At 43.4% G+C, this 18778-nt stretch overlaps 1 protein-coding gene across 1 annotated transcript; it reads left to right on the top strand.

Annotated features, from left to right (window-relative positions):
* The first annotated feature begins 9546 nt into the window (after positions 1-9546).
* On the top strand, positions 9547-16116 carry ip6k2b (inositol hexakisphosphate kinase 2b). The gene is made up of 5 exons (XM_061687250.1): positions 9547-10157; positions 12563-12794; positions 12881-13044; positions 13155-13330; positions 14451-16116. Exons 1-5 carry the CDS (start codon positions 9944-9946, stop codon positions 15039-15041), a joined length of 1377 nt encoding a protein of 458 aa, XP_061543234.1. The 5' UTR covers positions 9547-9943; the 3' UTR covers positions 15042-16116.
* The last annotated feature ends 2662 nt before the right edge of the window (positions 16117-18778 follow it).

Raw genomic sequence — 18778 nt, 5'->3', positions numbered from 1 at the left:
AGTGGGTCAGTGTCTTGTTAGTAGTTGACGGGCTAAATGCTGATAGCATGGCATTATCTCTCAACACTGCTGTCATCTGTTAACAGGGCTGTACTCATCTTTCCCTCTTGGAAGGGGCTTTTGTGGCCATGTGGGTGGGGGGGAGGCAAGTTTATGTTGGTGCTATGCCACGGGCTAGTTCATGCTCTCAGCTTTCATGGCACGTGTTCTGCTGCTCTTGTATTTAGTCACCTATGCTGTTTTTTTTCTTCACTCTGATTTCAAAGGGGCTGTAATGTGTCACTGATACAATATTTTGAGCTAAAGAGACTTAACACATGTACAGTGTGTCACTATGTAGCTGCACTGGGCGGCAGTTTCCGTGCATCATGACTGTGCAAAGACATGACTTAGAGGGTAATAGGCTATGCAAAGCTTCCGGAATGCATGTGTGGAATGTGCTAGTGGATTTGAAGAATGTAATCTCAATGTGTGAGACTAGTCAGGTGCTTTCCACCTCACCCAACAATACTTGCACGTGTTGGCCCAATGCAGCCTTGAAATGTACTAAATTTAAAAGCACAAAGTGACTTTACTGTCAAAGTATTTGCATTTACTAGATGGCCCTATGGTGTGATTGTGTTGTGAGAGGATAAGAATGAGCTATTCATTTACCCCGACAACTATGGTTGAGCATTGGAATAAATTTCCTTGATTACCTGTGGACAAAATGACAAATTATTATTCAATTGTTACTTTGTAGGCCACACTTGTTGCCTAGTGTGGGAAATCTTGATTTTAGATTACATAGCTGTCTTTATTTCAAGAATAATCTGTTTACAGTTCTCCAATTTAACACATTAGTCACAGATGTACATAACAATAAAACACAATATAAGTTCTTGTAAAGAAATATGAGCATGTCGACATGAACATGGACAAGTGACAGCAAGTCCAGCAATTATAAACACAGTTGAAGTATTGCAGAGATACGGTCATGCAAACATTCCTAACCTGTGCACTAATTGGTGAGTTTGGGCATAGACGCTGTATGTATAGACGCTGCGGTGTCTGTGTCCGCCCACTGCTTAGACACGGCAGTCATATTGTGGTTTTATTTTATTGTGGCAGTCATATTGTGTTTTTCGAAGAAATAACACTAGCGTTCGCATTTACATGGCTGTCAAGAATAATCATATTTAATGTTTTATAGTTATTGGCGTTCCATGCTTGTATTGGCAACGTAACATTTGAAATAGCAATTAAATAGATTACATGGAGGCTGCACGGTGGTCGACTGGTTAGAGCGTCTGCCTCACAGTTCTGAGGACCGGGGTTCAATCCCCAGCCCTGCCTGTGTGGAGTTTGCATGTTCTCCCCGTGCCTGCGCAGGTTTTCTCCGGGTACTCCGGTTTCCTCCAACATCCCAAAACCATGCATGATAGGTTAATTGAAGTCTCTAAATTGCCCCTAGGTGTGAATGTGAGAGCGGATGGTTGTTTGTTTATGTGTGCCCTGCGATTGGCTGGCAACAAGTTCAGGGTGTACCCCACCTCCTGCCCGAAGATAGCTGGGATAGGCTCCAGCACTCCCGCAACCCTTGTGAGGATAAGATGGATGGACATGTTACTGAAAAACAATAATGCGTTAGTAACACACTGGTTATAATGCTGATCCAAACAAGGGGCCTGTTCATTTAAACATTCTCCCTCCAATATGTCTTTTTGCCACAACCCTAATAGAAATGTATGGTAAAATAAGTACTTTCAATAAGAAGCCAAGGATCAGATTAAGGCTGAATGCTGACTACATTTTCAGGCACGTTTTATGTTTCTCAGAAATAGAGATTTCCTTGTTGTGGATTATGTGTTTATGACCCGACTCACGTTTCATGAGCCGCAATATTTACTCTTCAAACATCCTCATTCTTATCTGACAAATGACAACCCGCCATGTTGTTGAACACGGTTCATACATCTATTGTGAAAACATTTCATTTACTAATTTTGATACAAGCGACCCAACCCAATTCCTTGATTCTTGCTTGAAAATATAGTAAATGATTTAGAAATTCTGCAGCAAATGATTTGGGAGAAAAAAAGACATATTCATGGCTGTAACGAAACTGCAGTGTGTGTTTAGGGTGTTTTATGATGCTGACAGAGATACACCCACAGACAAGCTGACACTCTGATTGTATTTTTACCACTCGTGGTCAACATCTTGTGATCAGACAAATCAGACGAGTTTCCATCAGACAAAAGGAATGATAAGGAATGATGCGAGGGTGGGTGTAGGAGAATGTGGGAGTAAAGAAGGCTGTCCTTGACTTGGCATTTTGTGTCACCATGCCTGTGACATTCACTATTAACACTCCTAGCGCACGAGAGTGGCACGTGGCCTTATAGGAGTAGCATATGGAGCAATCCCCTTTCTCTAGCAAGCTATCACCCCCGGCCATGTTTCGCTGACTCACGTGTTGGTTGGTAAGTGAAGGGGAGGGCGTGTCGATTCGCAGAAAAATGGGATGTCCACTAACTAAAACAAAGCAGTGCAATTCCCCCACCCTTGAAATTCTATCCATTCTTTGCAGTAACTGCACGTTTTCACTTCTAAACGTTGCCCATAAGTGTACTGTTTCCTCGGAGAAATAGAGCACAGCAACAATAGCGGAAAATGAAAATCAGTTCATTATCTCCAATTTCAATAACAACTGAAGCTTTAATGTCTGAAAGAATTCAAAGAAAACAATATAAAATTTCTTTGTGGGTGTCTTTAATAAGCAAACAAATAAAGACCAACATCTGTGCTGACCAAAACTGCTTTTAAGGGGAATTGCACAACAAACAAATACAAAATAAGACACTCAGCCTCAGCAGATGGGTATTTGTCTTCTTTGTCTTCCAAAGACACTTCTCACACAAACCTATTCAAGATGGCAAATAAGCATACATATGTTAAAAGCTCCATCCATTCACTTGTCCTCACTAGGGTTGCGGGTGTGTTGTACCCTACACAGCTGACTTTGGGCGAGAGGTGGACTGGCCGTCATCCAATCACAGGACACATATAGATAAACATACTCACAACCATTTGCACTTGCATTCACACCAAAGGACAATTGTGAGTTTTTAATTAACCAAACATGCATGTTTTTAGAATGTGGGAGGAAACCGGGGTACCCGAAGAAAACCCACGCAAGCACGGGGAGAACATGCAAAAGGCCGCAGCCTGGATTCAAACCCAAACCTCAGAACTGTGAGCCAGATATGCAAACCCCTCATTCAATGTGTCACCACATTAAAAGACATTACAAAAATGGGGAAAGTATAGAAACGTGGCAGTGTAACAGTCAGATTAGCTGAAAGAGAAAGTGAAACAAAATGTCCAAAGTCAACCGCCCCAAATCTCCTTCAATTTGAAATTCATCCAACATTTTCTGGTAAAAGAAATAAAATAAAATGCTTTAAAAGTCGCACAAAAACCAGCACGTCATCAGAGACATGGGTGAATACACATATTCTTTCAACTTATTATGATCAACAGTGGGTACTTACTGTATTATTGTTTAAACTACCAACTGTGGTTAACCTACTATTTTCAGGCATGACAGCAGTGTTAAAGTATTACTTAAAACATTGGACATTGGCCAGCACCAAAAGATTGTTCTCACGAAGTTTAATTTTGCTTCACTCTATCAGGTGGTTTCATTCTGATAAATAGTGATGAATAGATACCACTGGAAGGATCATGTTGTTCTGCTCCTCTGGTCAGTAATACTGTAACATCATAAAAGAGGTGCATCCAGTATACTTTAGGGAGTTATGTTATGATGATGAGAATCCTAAAGTCTTCTTATAAGAAATATTGTGCTTGGTTTCTGAAATGTACAATGTATGTGGAAAAGGTTGTTGGAGATTACATCACCGCCCTGAGTCACTGCTGGACTAAGAACCCAGTGGTACTGCCAGAGTCTATTGTCCATGGACACAGACCCATGACATGAGAGGAGCTAACAAAACACTGACGAAACAGTGAGCCAAAAACATGTCATATGGACATTTCTATGCATCCAATTTTGTAGTTACAATTTAGGGAAGACCAATTTCCTTTGCCAACAAGCACCATACATGCATGCTTGATTGTGTTCAGTGTGGAAGAACTTGATGGCCCTGACCTCAGCCCCATCAAACACAGACCACTGGGAAGTCCTTCCTAGACAAAGCAAGAGAGAGAAGACTTGGTGTCCTGTTTAAAGGCTGATCATTTAATCCCTTCTCTGTCTGGCCCTGGGATTCTTTCTTTCCATTTGTAATCCCAGTGCTGAACTGGAACATCAGAGATTAGTGTGATTAGACTGTAACCAGTGACACACTAGTCTGACCCATTAGGTTGTCTATCACTCACAAACACCAGTTCAATTTGGTTAGTTTTCCTGGAGCGTGGCGGGAATGAATAGCATTTTACTTTCCACTGATCCATAGTGAAACAGAACATATCCTTATGTTACTATTTTTAAAAAAAATTTAAATGTCCAATCTCTGAGATTGCACATTAACAGAGGAAAAAAACACTGCGTGTGTACGGCTCTTAGTGTTTAGTGTAGTGGAGCTAACCAACACAGCACACCACACACATAACGTTTGTTGTAGTACCAGAACTGACCTGTGACAGGTAGCATAGTGCCACAGAGCATCCAGATTGCTGGAAATACAAAGAAAAAGAAAGAGTAGTAGTGGTAGTATTAGTTTTAGTAGAAAAATAAATAGAAGTTAGGATAATGTTTTCTCAGGTCATGTACAGGTGTTTATTTTTAAAATAAGCAGGAAAAAAATCTCAGATCTATTTATTAATGGGCGATGTCACTTATCTAGTGTCGGAATGTTTGTTATGTAGCACATTGATTAGAATTTTGTCACATGTGTGATACTAACAGGAACAGGATCACAAGAGCAGGCGGAATTCTTGGGAGGACCGAGCCCATGTGGTCGACGCGTTCGGGGAATTTTCCTGGTTATGTCACATACCCTCACAGCCTTAATCATGCTCGGGAGCCACATATTAGCATGACAAACATCACGTATTTTTACCAGTCCACATTCAGCATATCTGATGTTAGATGAGTAGAAACCTAATAACTACATTTCAACTGTTTACATTTTTTTCAGAACTGAGCAGTGACATGCATATAAATCCTAAGCTCTTTTCACACTAAAAATCACTTTCTGTGTTTTGGGGAATACATTTATTCTTGTTCATACATTGTTGTCCTTTAGTAGGATCAAAATAGTTTCATTTATGGTACGGGCAGATTATTATTATTTTTTTCATGGAAAACAAAAACCACAAATGTGAAAAGGAAATGGAAATGTGCCATTTCAATATTTGACAGGTTGGCTACACAGTGGCACTGTAGCCGACTGGTTAGCACATCTGCCTCACAGTTCAAGACAGAGTTTGCTTGTTCTCCCTGTGCGTGTGCGGGTTTTCGCCGGGTACTCTGGTTTCCTCCCACATTCCAAACACATGCATGGTAGGTTAACTGAAAACACTAAATTGTCTGTAGGTGTGGATGTGAATGGTTGTTTGTCCATATGTGCCCTGCAATCGGCTGACGACCAGTCTAAGGTGTACCCTGCCTCTTGCCCTCGGCTGGCGACCAGTCTAAGGTGTACCCTGCCTCTTGCCCAAAGTCGGCTAGGATAGGCTCCACCACACCCCTGAACTGAGATAGGATAAGCGGTACAGAGAACAGATGGATGGGTCGGCTACACAAATCAAAACATATTGAGGTCCGGACATTTTCTCTGAGAAATCCCTTGCAACCGGACCACTCCAAATACTAAATAAAGAACCCTGATGTACAGTGTAGAATGTGGATTTAACACTGAGGCGTTTGTCTTCTACTACCATTGTTAACTTAAAACACCAAAAGATTAAACATTTATTGGTGGCTTCTGGCTAGTAGAATCAAGTGTCACTTAAAGTAGAAGTGACCTTCAATGACCTAATACTTCAACCGTTCATCCCATGTTGTGATTCAAGACAAAAAACTAATTAAAACAAAGCTACTTTTACACCCACAACCAGCCACTAACACCTGACTCAACATGCTGACAATGACATCATCCACCCAACACACCGGTCAACAACTCCCCCACCCAGATGCAGAAATTCTCTTGCTTGGGTGACAGTGTTCGGTAATGTGATGCTATTAGGAAGTCCTATGTACAGGGGGGTCAAACTTGTTTTTATCACAGGCCACATACTGAATCATTTGGTTGCCCTCAAGTACAGGAAAGGAACAAAATGCAAAAAAACAAAAACCTAGATTTTGTGTAAAAAGGGACAGATTTCACAACATTTAAAATTAAACAACAGCTTACAATTTTTTAGGAAAGTGCAACATCAACCTCACCTAATACTGTTTGTTGTGTGTGTGAGGGAACCCTAAATCATTGTCCCAGTCAAACTTGCTGACTTGATGACGAAAGCACTCTAACAGCGTCTTCAATTGGGACACACAATTCCCGTGAGATGTTGAACTGTTACAATATGTACATGTTCTGCTGTTGACTGTTGGTCCACCACAAGTGAGGGAGGGGCCTCTGTGCAGGGTGGTCTGTCATGTTTCCTGCTGGGGGGCTTGTAGTGCAATGCAGTGGGCAACATGTGAACAAGCTAGGGTAATTACTGCAAATATGTCAAGTGGACTGGATGTTTTTTGTTGTTGTTGTTTTTACAAGGCCCTGTGCTTCATTCACCATTAAAATGTGTATTTTTAGATGCAACGCCCGCTATACTGCACACGTGGTTGGTGAGGGTCAACAAGGTCTTTTCTGCTGACTTTAAACACTTTAGCACTGAGCACTCATAAGCACTGACCTACATTTAATACCTAAATTCTAATATTTGTTCCATTATATTGTAGTAATTTATTCCTAACAGTCTATCCTCTTCATTTCATAGCATCTTGGATGCAGTGATTTTATTTATTATTTTTATTTTTTTTGTCCAATCAGATTTCAGCCTTTATGTGCTGCAAATGTTAATCTAATCTGTCCAGGGCCTTCCGAATCAGTACTGCCAGCTGATTTTAATGTACAATATATTAGTGGAACTGTTTCTTTAACGACTTCGATTTCCAATTTGTCCTCACCAGAAGTGGGTCGTAACGCATTTCATTTACTCTGTCTCTGCCTGTGCGATCTATTTTGTCAGACAGACTTCTGCCTCAAGCGCTGTCACATGACTGTTTCAACAATCCTACGTAACCAGTACTGTTTGACTCCATTTTACCAATCAAACGAAGGCAGGCAGTAACATGACCGCACAGTCTCCATGGCCACGCACACAGAAGCGAAGATTACAAAGTGACTACCGGTACTGTAATTTACATGAAACATGGTACGATGGAGGAAACAACGCCATGCACCTTGCAGTCAAAATAGGGCGAGGCACAACATCCCTGGCCTCACCTTCAATCCATTTTTATTTTACAGACTTTGAAAAAGAACAGCTGTCATGCGCTGTCATCTACTTCTGAGTAAAAATGGAAAAACATTGTTTTGTTGAAGTGATATTGTTGGGCAATATCTGACTTTGCACATTCCTATCTCATATTTTTTATGTTCATGTTCTGATTTAAAAAAAAAAAAAAAATAAATCAGAAGTTACTCAACAGTTAATACTTGTAGTTTTTTTGTTTGTTTGTTTTTTGACAGAAAACCTTGCTCAATTATGTGGGGAGTACTTTTTACTTTTACTTGAGTCAGTATTGCTACTTGAGTACAATTTATGGCTACTCTACTCACCTCTGGTCCTCATAAGGCCAGCAAGCTGGGTCTTGATGACGTTAGCATTTTTCCGTCCTGATTGTTTGGTCAGGCGGCACGGTGACCGACTGGTAAGTGCGTCTGCCTCACAGTTCTGAGGTCCGGGGTTCAATCCCCGGCCCCGCCTGTGTGGGGTTTGCATGGTCTCCCCGTGCCTGCATGGGTTGTCTCCGGGCACTCCGGTTTCTTCCCACATCCAAAAAACATGCGTGGTAGGTTAATTGACAACTCTAAATTGCCCGTAGGTGTGAATGTGAGTGCGAATGGTTGTTTGTTTGTATGTGCCCTGCGATTGGCTGGCAACCAGTTCAGGGTGTGCCTCGCCTCCTGCCCGATGATAGCTGGGATAGGCTCCAGCACGCCCACGACCCTAGTGAGAAGCGGCTCAGAAAATGGATGAATGGATGATTGGATTGTTTGGTCAGAGGAAAACTTGTTCCAGCCAACTGCGAACATCAAAACACATCTGTAGCAATCTGCTCACATTTTCTAAACTTTCAAAATGCTAGCAAGATTTGAATCAAGCCTCATTTGAGTCCCCGCCCCAGCTCGTGGACCTGCCACCTCACGTTGTTGCGCAAATAAACGGCCGCAGCTCACGCAACAAAAAATTACCAGAAAGATAGTGGCTCGGCTGGCCTCCTTAGACTACTCCTCAGTCGGCCTTGTTCCTCCAGCGAAGAACCTTTGGAGGAACGAGGATCGGACCTGCTTCCCACTCACCGCCGGTTGCCTTACTCAGAGTCACTGTGAGCACCGTTACACGAACTGTTGCCAGCTTGTTGTATTTTTGGGGAATGTATAATCAATTAAAAATATAAGACAGATGATTCATTTAGCGGCATGGAGGCCGACTGGTTAGAGCATCAGCCTCACAGTTCTGAGGACCCGGGTTCAATCCCCGGTCCCGCCTGTGTGGAGTTTCCTCCCACATCCCAAAAACATGCATTAATTGGTGACTCTAAATTGCCTGTGTGACTGTGAGTGCTAATAGTTGTTTGTTTGTATGTGCCCTGCAATTGAGGGTTGAAATAGCCTTAAAAATAATAAATAAAATAATAATTACAATTAAATTTGAGGCATTAGATGGGTCCAGAGACGGATCACTAAAGCAATATTCTGCTCTCAGGTCGCATGGTATTAGATGAATATTAATTCTGAACTGCTCAAGATGATACGTGGCAGTTGCATGTTTTTATATTGTAAATTATATTTATGATTTCTATAACTGTGAGAAGCAAGTGGTGGTATTAAGAGGTGGATCAAGTTGATCAATAAGACTCCACTGCAGGCCCAGGTGCCAAATGCACCACTGATATTTTTGGATTCTGATTACATGTATCTGTACTGCACCTGTACTGTATTACATTCATGCAAAACCTCTAAACCTGCTGTGTACTTTAGATGTCCTTCTCGTGTTTGTTTTACATGAAAGTAACATTTCGAGAACAAATGCAAACCTTATATGCAAGCTTCAGGTTGTCTCCGGGGCAACGAAAGCGAAGAACTTGCAACCTGAGTAAACAGCCCAAAAAAAGGCCTTCAGTCAGTGTTGTGTTTTTGTGTCTAGTATTTTTCCTGTTCTCCCCTCCCCCTGTTTTCTCTCTCTCCCCCTTTGTTTGCGTGATCCTCTGCGAGATGCCTTGTCTCCTCCCAGCGACAACGGCGCTTCCGTGATTGGCTGAGTCTCGCTTAGGGGCGGGACTGCCTGATCTTTACCAGGCAGGGATATTGGGTCGTGCGTCAGTTGAGCCACAGTACAGCCATAGTAAACGTCCACGTCAAGCGAATACGTTTTTGTAAGCCTTTAGTGACGAACACGCAGCGTTTGATGACACCAAATTAATGGCGGAGACTATATAGTTCTACAGAAGAGGGTAATACACCGTCCCAGTGCAGCTGACGCGAAGGGAATAAAGGAATTTCTTGCCGCCGTCCTTCCTGCTCAGCCTTTGTTTTTTTTTGGTGTTTTTTTTTCCACCAGCCTTGCTCGAAGCAGGCAACCTGCAGTGCCCCCTGTGGACTAAGTAAGAAACAAGTCCAGGATAGGGAGCCAGACGAGTGCCCGAGCCTCTTGCCTTGCGTGCGACGTGGGTCCACCACACTCAGCTGTCCGATGCGGAGTGAGGATGAGTCCCGCTCTGGAAGCCCTCATGCAAGCGGACGGGACTCCCTATTCGGGGAAAGGGGTCATGCTTGAACCCTTCGTGCACCAGGTGGGGGGCCACTCCTGCGTGCTGCGATTCGGGGAGCAGACCATCTGCAAGCCGCTCATTCCCCGCGAGCACCAGTTTTACAAGAGCCTCCCGGCCGAAATGAGGAAATTCACCCCTCAGTACAAAGGTAAGAACCGTCTCCCGGAGCTGACTGACCAAAAAAGGAACACGTCGTCTGTCATGGCGGTGACAAGCTAGCGCGCATGTTTCTCATGTGTATGCTAAGCATTACGTAACGCTCTGTAGGCTGCACTTGCACGTGGATGGATGTTCGCTTGAGTAGTTTGCGGTGGAACAGATTGTGACAATCAGACAACATGCTACAAAATGTTTTCTGCAGATGGTAAGGCCTCGGTCGTGCTGTCTAAAGCAGTGGCGGGCCTAAAGCAGTGGCGGGCCTTGAATTTGCTCCCTGGGCCTTCATTCCAGACTTAATCCATCTCTTGATAGCACCGCTATCACTATTAATTTACAGTTAGAAACCATATATAACAGAGAGAAACGCAATACAACAGCAACTTTGCCATATACGTCATCTGAAACAGTTCAGAATCACTGTATCTAATAACTTGGCCGAAAACAAAATAAATACATCAAGTTTGTTCGATGTATGGATTACTATTCAGTTGTGCAGATAACTACAGATTTATTTTACTAGTGCAATTTGACTAACAAGTTTTGCACTGACTAATCTGAGGACTGAAAAATGCTGAGGTGAATTTTAAATTTAGACTGGTGACAGAAATAGTCCTATTGCTAATATAGTTTTTTTGTTACATCATTCTGAATGCGCTGGGGAGACTCCTGAAATGAAGAGAATGTTCAGAATACATAAAATGCAATATGATGGAACAAATATTAAAAGTTAGGTCAGTGCTTCAGATATGTTTAGGCCAGCAGAGAATGGCTTTCTAGCCCTGGCAGCTCACCACAGATGGCAAGACATCAGTCCCGGACCATGGTAAAGCGACCATGATGTCATCTTGCATATGAAGGCCTCAAACCTACTCAAATCTGGCTTGTCACAGGAAGATAGTGTTTATTGTTTGTAAACGGTGAAGTATCATGTGAATTTAATATTAAATGTAACCACTAACAAGTCCAAGATTAGCCATAGGGGAAAATATAAACTCCCATACAACTTTTTATTGTAGTATAGATACTGTGGGCTACATAAACACTCAGATTACCCCATTAGACTAATGATTTAGTACATACTGAACCACATGTCTAAAGGCATCTGTTAAGGAGGTAAGACTTCCCTGTTAGTTGACTCCTCAGAAATGCAGCTTGGTACTAAAAAAAGACCCAGTACGAGGTGTCTGAGCAGACTTCTAGGACTAAGACATTACCACTGTCAAACATTTTCATCTAGCTTTTAAAGGTGTTTGACATATTTACTTTTATAACTCCAAGTCACTTGTCTTAAAGTGTATACCTGGCCATGTAAAGGTCCCAGGGACAAATGTGTACTCAAGTTCTCACCTCTGCCTTTTTATTCACTTAATGAGAATAAGGAGTTGAGTCACAAGTTCCCACACTGGCTGCTTCTGGTGCGATGACTGTGCAGGTCTCCATCAGGCCACACTGGCAAGAAGGCGTTAAGGGCCTAAGGATGCTGATGTCAGCACAGATGACGTCAGACATGCTTTCCGCTTGGGAAGCGGCGTGGCCGCTGGGTCCTCAGGCCCGCAGAATTAACACGTAGACTCGCTCAAAAGCAACACAGTCTTAGGAGAATTCATTTAGTTTTGTTATACAGTCAGTCTTGTGAAAAAGTGTTTTGATCTTTGACTAGGACATAACGTCCATATTTCTGTCAGCGTATTGACCACATCCCGTCTGTTTCTCCTCTACATCAACAGCCGTGGTGTTTATTCTGTGCGAAACAGCCCCCACCTTTCTCAGGACCCTCTCTGGGTACATTAGCATATGTAAGAACAAATAATTATTTGGATTAGATTCACTGCAGATCAAGTGTTTGTGCAAACCAAGTAACTTTATCAAAGTATAAAAGCTTTGTACTCAGTGACTTTGTTGGGGCTGTGTGCACTATGGACTATCAGTAATTTACCAAATGCTTCAAGTATGTATGTATTGTCGAATAAATGTATGAGCTGTATTCTTGCTCACTCTGCAATTGTTGGCTGTTTGATTTGGAGTTTTTGAATAAATGTGCTGCTTTAAATGGGGAAACAAAATCTGCCTTGTCTGTGTTTTCATTAACTGAGCTTGTGTATTAACACACATTCACATTTACATTTTTGTGTGGTAATTGCTTTGAATGTTCTTTAATACTATGGGTATTTATTGTATCATACCCAGGATTTACAGTTATTTGTTTGGTCATGTTGGTTTTCCTTTGTTGAGCAACTTCCTTTGGAGGATGGAAATTGCATTGTCATTACCTTGCATAATGGCATACATGTAACTCCATATGTCCTGTGGTATATCTACTTTGTTGTTTTCCATTTCTTGTTAAGCAGACTCGTGGTTGTAGAGTTATGTTTAAACGATCCTCTTTTTTCACAGGCGTAGTGTCGGTCAGTTTCGAAGAGGACGAGGGAGGGAACCTGTGCCTCATTGCTTACCCTCTTCATAGCGAATCGGGAGACTTGGAAAATAAGGACCCCTCGATGGACTGTGAGCCCAAGAGCAAGATGTTAAAGTGGAGCAACAAAAAGCAGTCCCCTTTGCACTTAGAGAATGACAACTTCAGCAAAGAAAGAGCTCGACAGAGCCGTAAAGACGACAATATCATGAGGTAAAGTTGCCATGCCGGACGTCTAAAGGGGAAACTATTTTATAACGTAAACGCTGACCTTTCTTATGTCCACGTTTTTTTTGTAGCTACCGTGACGATGTGCAGGCGCAACAGCAGGCAGAGGTCCTGTACTTAAGCCTCGAGAAAGGCAACATGGTGCCCCAGATTAAACACAATCCCTGGAGTCTCAAATGTCATCAGCAGCATTTACAGAGGATGAAGGACAATGCAAAGCACCGGAACCAATACAGTATCCTTTCATGTAGCTGTCATCTTGGAACACGCGACACTTGTCTCTGTACATAATAAGCACATGTATTTGTCTGGTGTTGCTGTGCATTCCTTGATTCACTTCTACAGAGTTCATCCTTTTGGAGAACCTAACGTGGCGTTACACTGTACCATGTGTCTTGGACTTGAAGATGGGCACCCGCCAACATGGCGATGACGCTTCAGAGGAGAAGAAAGCCAATCAGATCCGCAAGTGTCAACAAAGCACATCGGCCTCCATAGGAGTGCGACTCTGCGGCATGCAGGTAAAGTCGAGACCAGAGGAACCCTCCTATCACTGCTCTAGTTATGGTTATATACAGCAGTACCTTGACTTATGAGTGCCCCAACTTGCAAGTGAGCTTCATATACACCACCGATCGAGTGAAAAGAAATGGAGCAATTGAAGTAACTTATGTCGCTCCCTAGGCTGGAATCCAGTTTTACAACAATAGAATGGTTACTTCAATATGACGTAGGCGGCCGATTGTATGTGTTGATTCTAAAACATTGTACAACATGTTGTTTTGGAGAACAGCCAATGGGGAGGGGAAAAGATGGATTCTTCAGGAGAAGCAATTATTGTAAATTCCCTATTATTGCTGCGTTTTGTGCATGCATTGCTCGGACTGTGAACTTGGTTTATTTTACATCAGGCACCTTGTTGGGAAGCTTAGTGGTCCTCCGGAGGATGTTTGAATTTTTTTTTTTGCGGCAGACGGCTTTTATTGTTTTCTTTTATCATTGAAGTCTGTGCGTTTGTGATGAAGGTATCGGACAAATATCCCAGGCAGTACAATGTAGACAGAGTGAGTCATTCCCTATCATTGCTGCGTTTTCTGCATGCATTGTTCGTGATGCGTATTTTTTATGACAGGCATCTTGTTGGGTAGCTAAGGGGTCTTCAGAAAGGCTTTAAAAATCTTTTAACATTTAATTTAAAAATTTTAAAAACAGACAAATATACATCCTCGGGAATACGTGTTGAGTTTGTTTGTGGCCTTTTTTTTTACAATGATTTATGATTATGTATTATTATGATTATTATATTATGATATATGGTTATATATATATATAGCTATAGCTCCTGACATCACGCACTTTAGGCACACACAAATACTACAGTACGTCCATATTTACACTTTAAAAAATAAAAAACTTTTTCTCATGTTTTTATACAATAGCACTATTTTTCTTTATTAAAAAGACAAGATGAAAAAAAATTTGGGTTTTGGGGCTGGAGTGGATTATTGACATTTCAATTGAAGAAATTCAATTGATATGACTAAATTGATTTAAAGAGATGAGCTTGATCACGCAATGAATTTAACTCTAAAGGCACCACTGGAGTGCTGTTGTGCTCATTTTTCACTCTGACCTCCATAGGTGTACCAGTCAGATTCTGGCCAGCTCATGTTCATGAATAAGTACCACGGCCGAAAGCTGACCTTCGCAGGCTTCAAGGAGGCCCTTTACCGGTTTTTCCACGACGGGCGTCGCCTGCGGCGTGAGCTGCTGTCCCCAGTGCTGCGACGCCTCCGCGAAATGCAAGCTGCTCTGGAGTCCTGCGAGTCCTACCGATTCTACTCCAGCTCTCTGCTCATCATCTACGACGGAGATCCTCCCAGAACGCTCTCTCGACCCAGACACCGCGGTGGAGAGGAGGGGGATGAAGATGAGTTGTCTGATGAGGAGGAAGAAGAAGGGGCCTTTGGGTTCCCTCGTTCGTCCTCTGCAGGCTGCAGCGCTGGCGGAACCGGAGGGAGCGGCAACGGTAGCAGTGGTCGCTCCGCCCACAGCACAGTGGAGTCCAGCAGCCCCACGGTGGACGTGCGCATGATTGACTTTGCTCACACGACTTGCCGCCACTACGGCGAGGACAGCGTTGTGCATGAGGGCCAGGACAGCGGTTTCATCTTCGGGCTCCAGAATCTGGTCACAATCATCTCCCAGCTGGAGGATCACAGCACTGACTGAGGCTTGCACCAGAGCCCTCATGTTCTGAATTTCAAGCCTGGGGAATGAGGTCGATGAGTCGACACCCCGCTTCTCCGAGGTGCGTCCGCATGGAGGTCTGACCCGCCCCGCCTGCTTGGAGGGAACCTCGGACTCCTCGCCGTTAGGCGGGGGAAGGGTCCGCGGTGGGTCCTGCGCTCTCTCTCACCTGCCAGAGGACAGGGCTGCCTGAGCTCTTAGTTGCACTTTTTCCTCATTGAGACTGCTCCTTTTATTTAGCGCACACAGTAGGAGGAACGTAATGGAGGTCTCGCAACAGACACAGACTCGTAGCATCGTAGGACACTTACCCTGCGGTGTACACAGGTTTCTTAATTGTGCATTCTCTCTGCGAGAGAACTTGTGAGCTAGATGGTTGAAATGCCAGTTTACTGTAGTATAAAAGAGTCTGACATGGTGCTTTACCTGTGGCGTGAGTTTATTTGGTGTTTTTAGGGGAGTGCAGTTACAACTGTCAGTCCCTAAGAGTATAGCACATAATACTGGGGGAGGGACTTAAAGGGCTGACCTTGGCTGGCTAGGTCAGCAGCCTTGTAGCAAACAACAACGTAAGCTCCTGATAAGGACATTTTGTGTTTATGTTGGTGTTTGTAAGTAACGTGCTCTGTGTGTCCAATCAGGCACTTGGGGCGGACTTTTAATACAGGACTGACAAGATTATTTAGGAACAGAAGAAGGGGTTTGCCCCCCCCCCCCCCACAGTTCAGTCTCTATTTTATTTCCTGTAAACAAAAGATATTACAAGAAAATTTAAACTTTTTTTTAATCACCAATGTGGTTTTTGTTGGACTTTCTCCTATTCATTCCTTAAAAGTGGACTTAAAGAGATTTGACTGATTTAAAATCACTAGCTACTAAGAGACTATTTATTGGAAATGGTTGTTGAAAGTGGAAACAAATCACATTCCAAATAACCACTCTGAAATGTTTTTTTTCTTATACTGAATTTATTTTGTTATTATGAGAGCTGATAAGCTCGCATGTGTACCTGTGTGTTAGCGATGTCTTGGAAAATAAAGGCATTCATTTGTGGTAAGGGGTTTTCTATTGTGTGGTTGTTTTTGTGAAGGAATTTGTGTGAGTGTAATGAAATTAGTAGATTGCTGTCACCGCGTGAGTATTCAGATGATGTTTTCCTGCATGAAAGAAAATAGTCATGCAGTATATTTCATAAAAATAAGTTGTTTTTAATAAGGCAGGCTTAATTGTATTTAAGCACGTATTATAAGAAACGTCTCGCAGTGGATGTCTAAGTGCAAAATACACCCACAACAAGATTCCAACCTGCAGCGATGTCGCAGACTGGATTGTGCAAAGGTTTTGGATTACACAACTACATGAAAAACCTGAATGCCTGCATCCAGCTAAAGCAGGAAGTATTAGAAGGCAGCACACACATAACATCAACAAACTTTAACCTTTAAAAAAAAAACGTTCAATGTAATGGCTATTGTGCCCTAATCTATAAACTGGTTTTCCAGCACTGGAAGAAGTACAGTACATATGGTATGATGTGATGGAGTGGAATGCATTGTCAGTCTTTCATGAGCATATAGTGTAATTTGTAACAGAGTTCTTTCAACTGCCTGAAACAGGGAAAACCCTACTTTAATTAAACCCTGTTTAATTACAGTGCATGATGTGAAAGGACCATTGTAGGCAAAAACATTTATTTAAAACTGTTCACGTGTGTTTTATACAGCAGCTGATAGAGGCAAACGAGCTGCAAACACAGGAATGACGCAAAACCAAATGCGCACAAACACATGAAACAAATGCAAGAGAAAAATTCAACAAACACAGAAATGAGATGTACTGTAAAAATTATTTTGGGTTTTTTGTTATGTCAACTGATTTTTCTGAATCAGTCTTTTCTGAATTCAGTCTTTTCTTTCAGTCAATTTTTCTGAATCAGTCCAACGAAAAGTACCTAAATCATTGGCTCAACTTGAAATATTAAGTTCTAATATTGTCAACTCTTAACTGATGAGTTAACTGATTTAACTGATGAGTTAACTCATCAGTTAAATCAGAGCAGTCCAGGTAACTCAGATTGCTGAGTTGACTCAATTAAATATGAGTATCCCCTGCAAATCTCCCCGGGACAAGCCAACATGTCAAGACTGTCCCCTGGAAAGGAGGCCATTTTCTTTTACAAAGAGGCACCTCCTTATGTTGACTCCTGATACTCTGTGTATCAGGAGTCAACATAAAGAGGTAAGTAAAGATTATTGTAAGTTATAAAGGTGCGGTTTGTCATTCTATGCAATGTTAAAATGGTTGCCAAACCAGGTTCCTTAAGTTATTAGACCTAATTACTTGTTAGCTCCCTGTAAGTTATATAGCCTATTAGCTAACTATCTCATTCAGCAAGGGCATTTTGATATCCCCCTCCTTGAGCCGTCACCTTATCGTGGTGGAGGGGTTTCTGTGTCCCAATGATCCTTGGATCTAAGTTGTCTGGGGCTTTATACCCCTGGCAGGGTCACCCATAGCTAACAGGTCCTAGGTGAGGGACCAGACGAAGCACAGCTCAAAGACCCCTTATGATGACGACAAACAATGGACTCAGGTTTCCCTTGCCCGGACGCGGGACACCGGGGCCCCCCTCTGGAGCCGAGCATGGAGGTGGGGCTCGAGGGCGAGTGCCTGGCGGCCGGGCCTGCACCCATGGGGCCCGACCGGGCACAGCCCGAAAGGGTAATGTGGGTCCCCCTTCCCATGGGCTCATCACCTGTTGGAGGGGCCATGGGGGTCGTGTGCAGTGCGAGCTGGGCGGTGGCTGAAGGCAGGGACCTTGGCGATCCGATCCCTGGCTCAAGAAGCTGGCTCTAGGTACGCGGAATGTCACCTCTCTGGCAGGGAAGGAGCCCGATCTGGTGTGTGAGGTCGAGAAGTTCCGACTAGATATGGTCGGACTTGCCTCCACACACAGCTCGGGCTCTGATACCAGTCCTCTTAAGAGGGGTTGGACTCTCTTCCACTCTGGAGTTGCCCACGGTGAGAGCCTGTACGTTGGGGTTCACACCGGTTTGGTGGCCTCAGTATTGTATCGCTGCTTTTTGCAGATGATGTGGTTCTATTGGCTTCATCAAGCTGTGATCTCCAACTCTCACTGGAGCAGTTCACAGCCGAGTGTGAATGCGGCTGGGATGAGAATCAGCACCTCCAAATCTGAGACCATGCTCCTCAGTCAGAAAAGGGTGGTGGGCCCTCTCCAGCTCGGGGATGAGATCCTGCCCCAAGTGGAGGAGTTCAAGTATCTTAGGCTCTTGTTCACGAGTGAGGGAAGAATGGAACGGGAGATCGACAGGCGGATCGGTGCAGCGTCTGCAGTGATGCGGACTTTGTATCTGTTTGTTGTGGTAAAGAAGGAGCTAAGCCGAAAGGCGAAGCTCTCAATTTACCGGTCGATCTACGTTCCTACCCTCACCTATGGTCACGAGCTGTGAGTCGTGACCGAAAGAACAAGATCCCGGATACAAGCGGCCGAAATGAGTTTCCTCCGCAGGGTGTCCGGCTCATCAAGGACGGTGACGAGTCTGCATATCGACAGGACGTGGAGCGGCTGGAGCTGTGGTGCGGCCGACACAACCTGGAGCTGAACACGCTCAAGACTGTAGAGATGATCGTGGACTTCAGGAGGCATCCTTCGCCACAGCTGCCTCTCACGTTGTCCAGATGCCTTGTGTCAACCG

This window comes from Phycodurus eques, chromosome 10 (assembly GCF_024500275.1).
Source record: "Phycodurus eques isolate BA_2022a chromosome 10, UOR_Pequ_1.1, whole genome shotgun sequence".
NCBI lineage: Eukaryota > Metazoa > Chordata > Actinopteri > Syngnathiformes > Syngnathidae > Phycodurus > Phycodurus eques.
The sequence above is the reverse complement of the archived record's forward strand: the minus strand, read 5'-3'. Positions and strand labels throughout refer to the sequence as shown.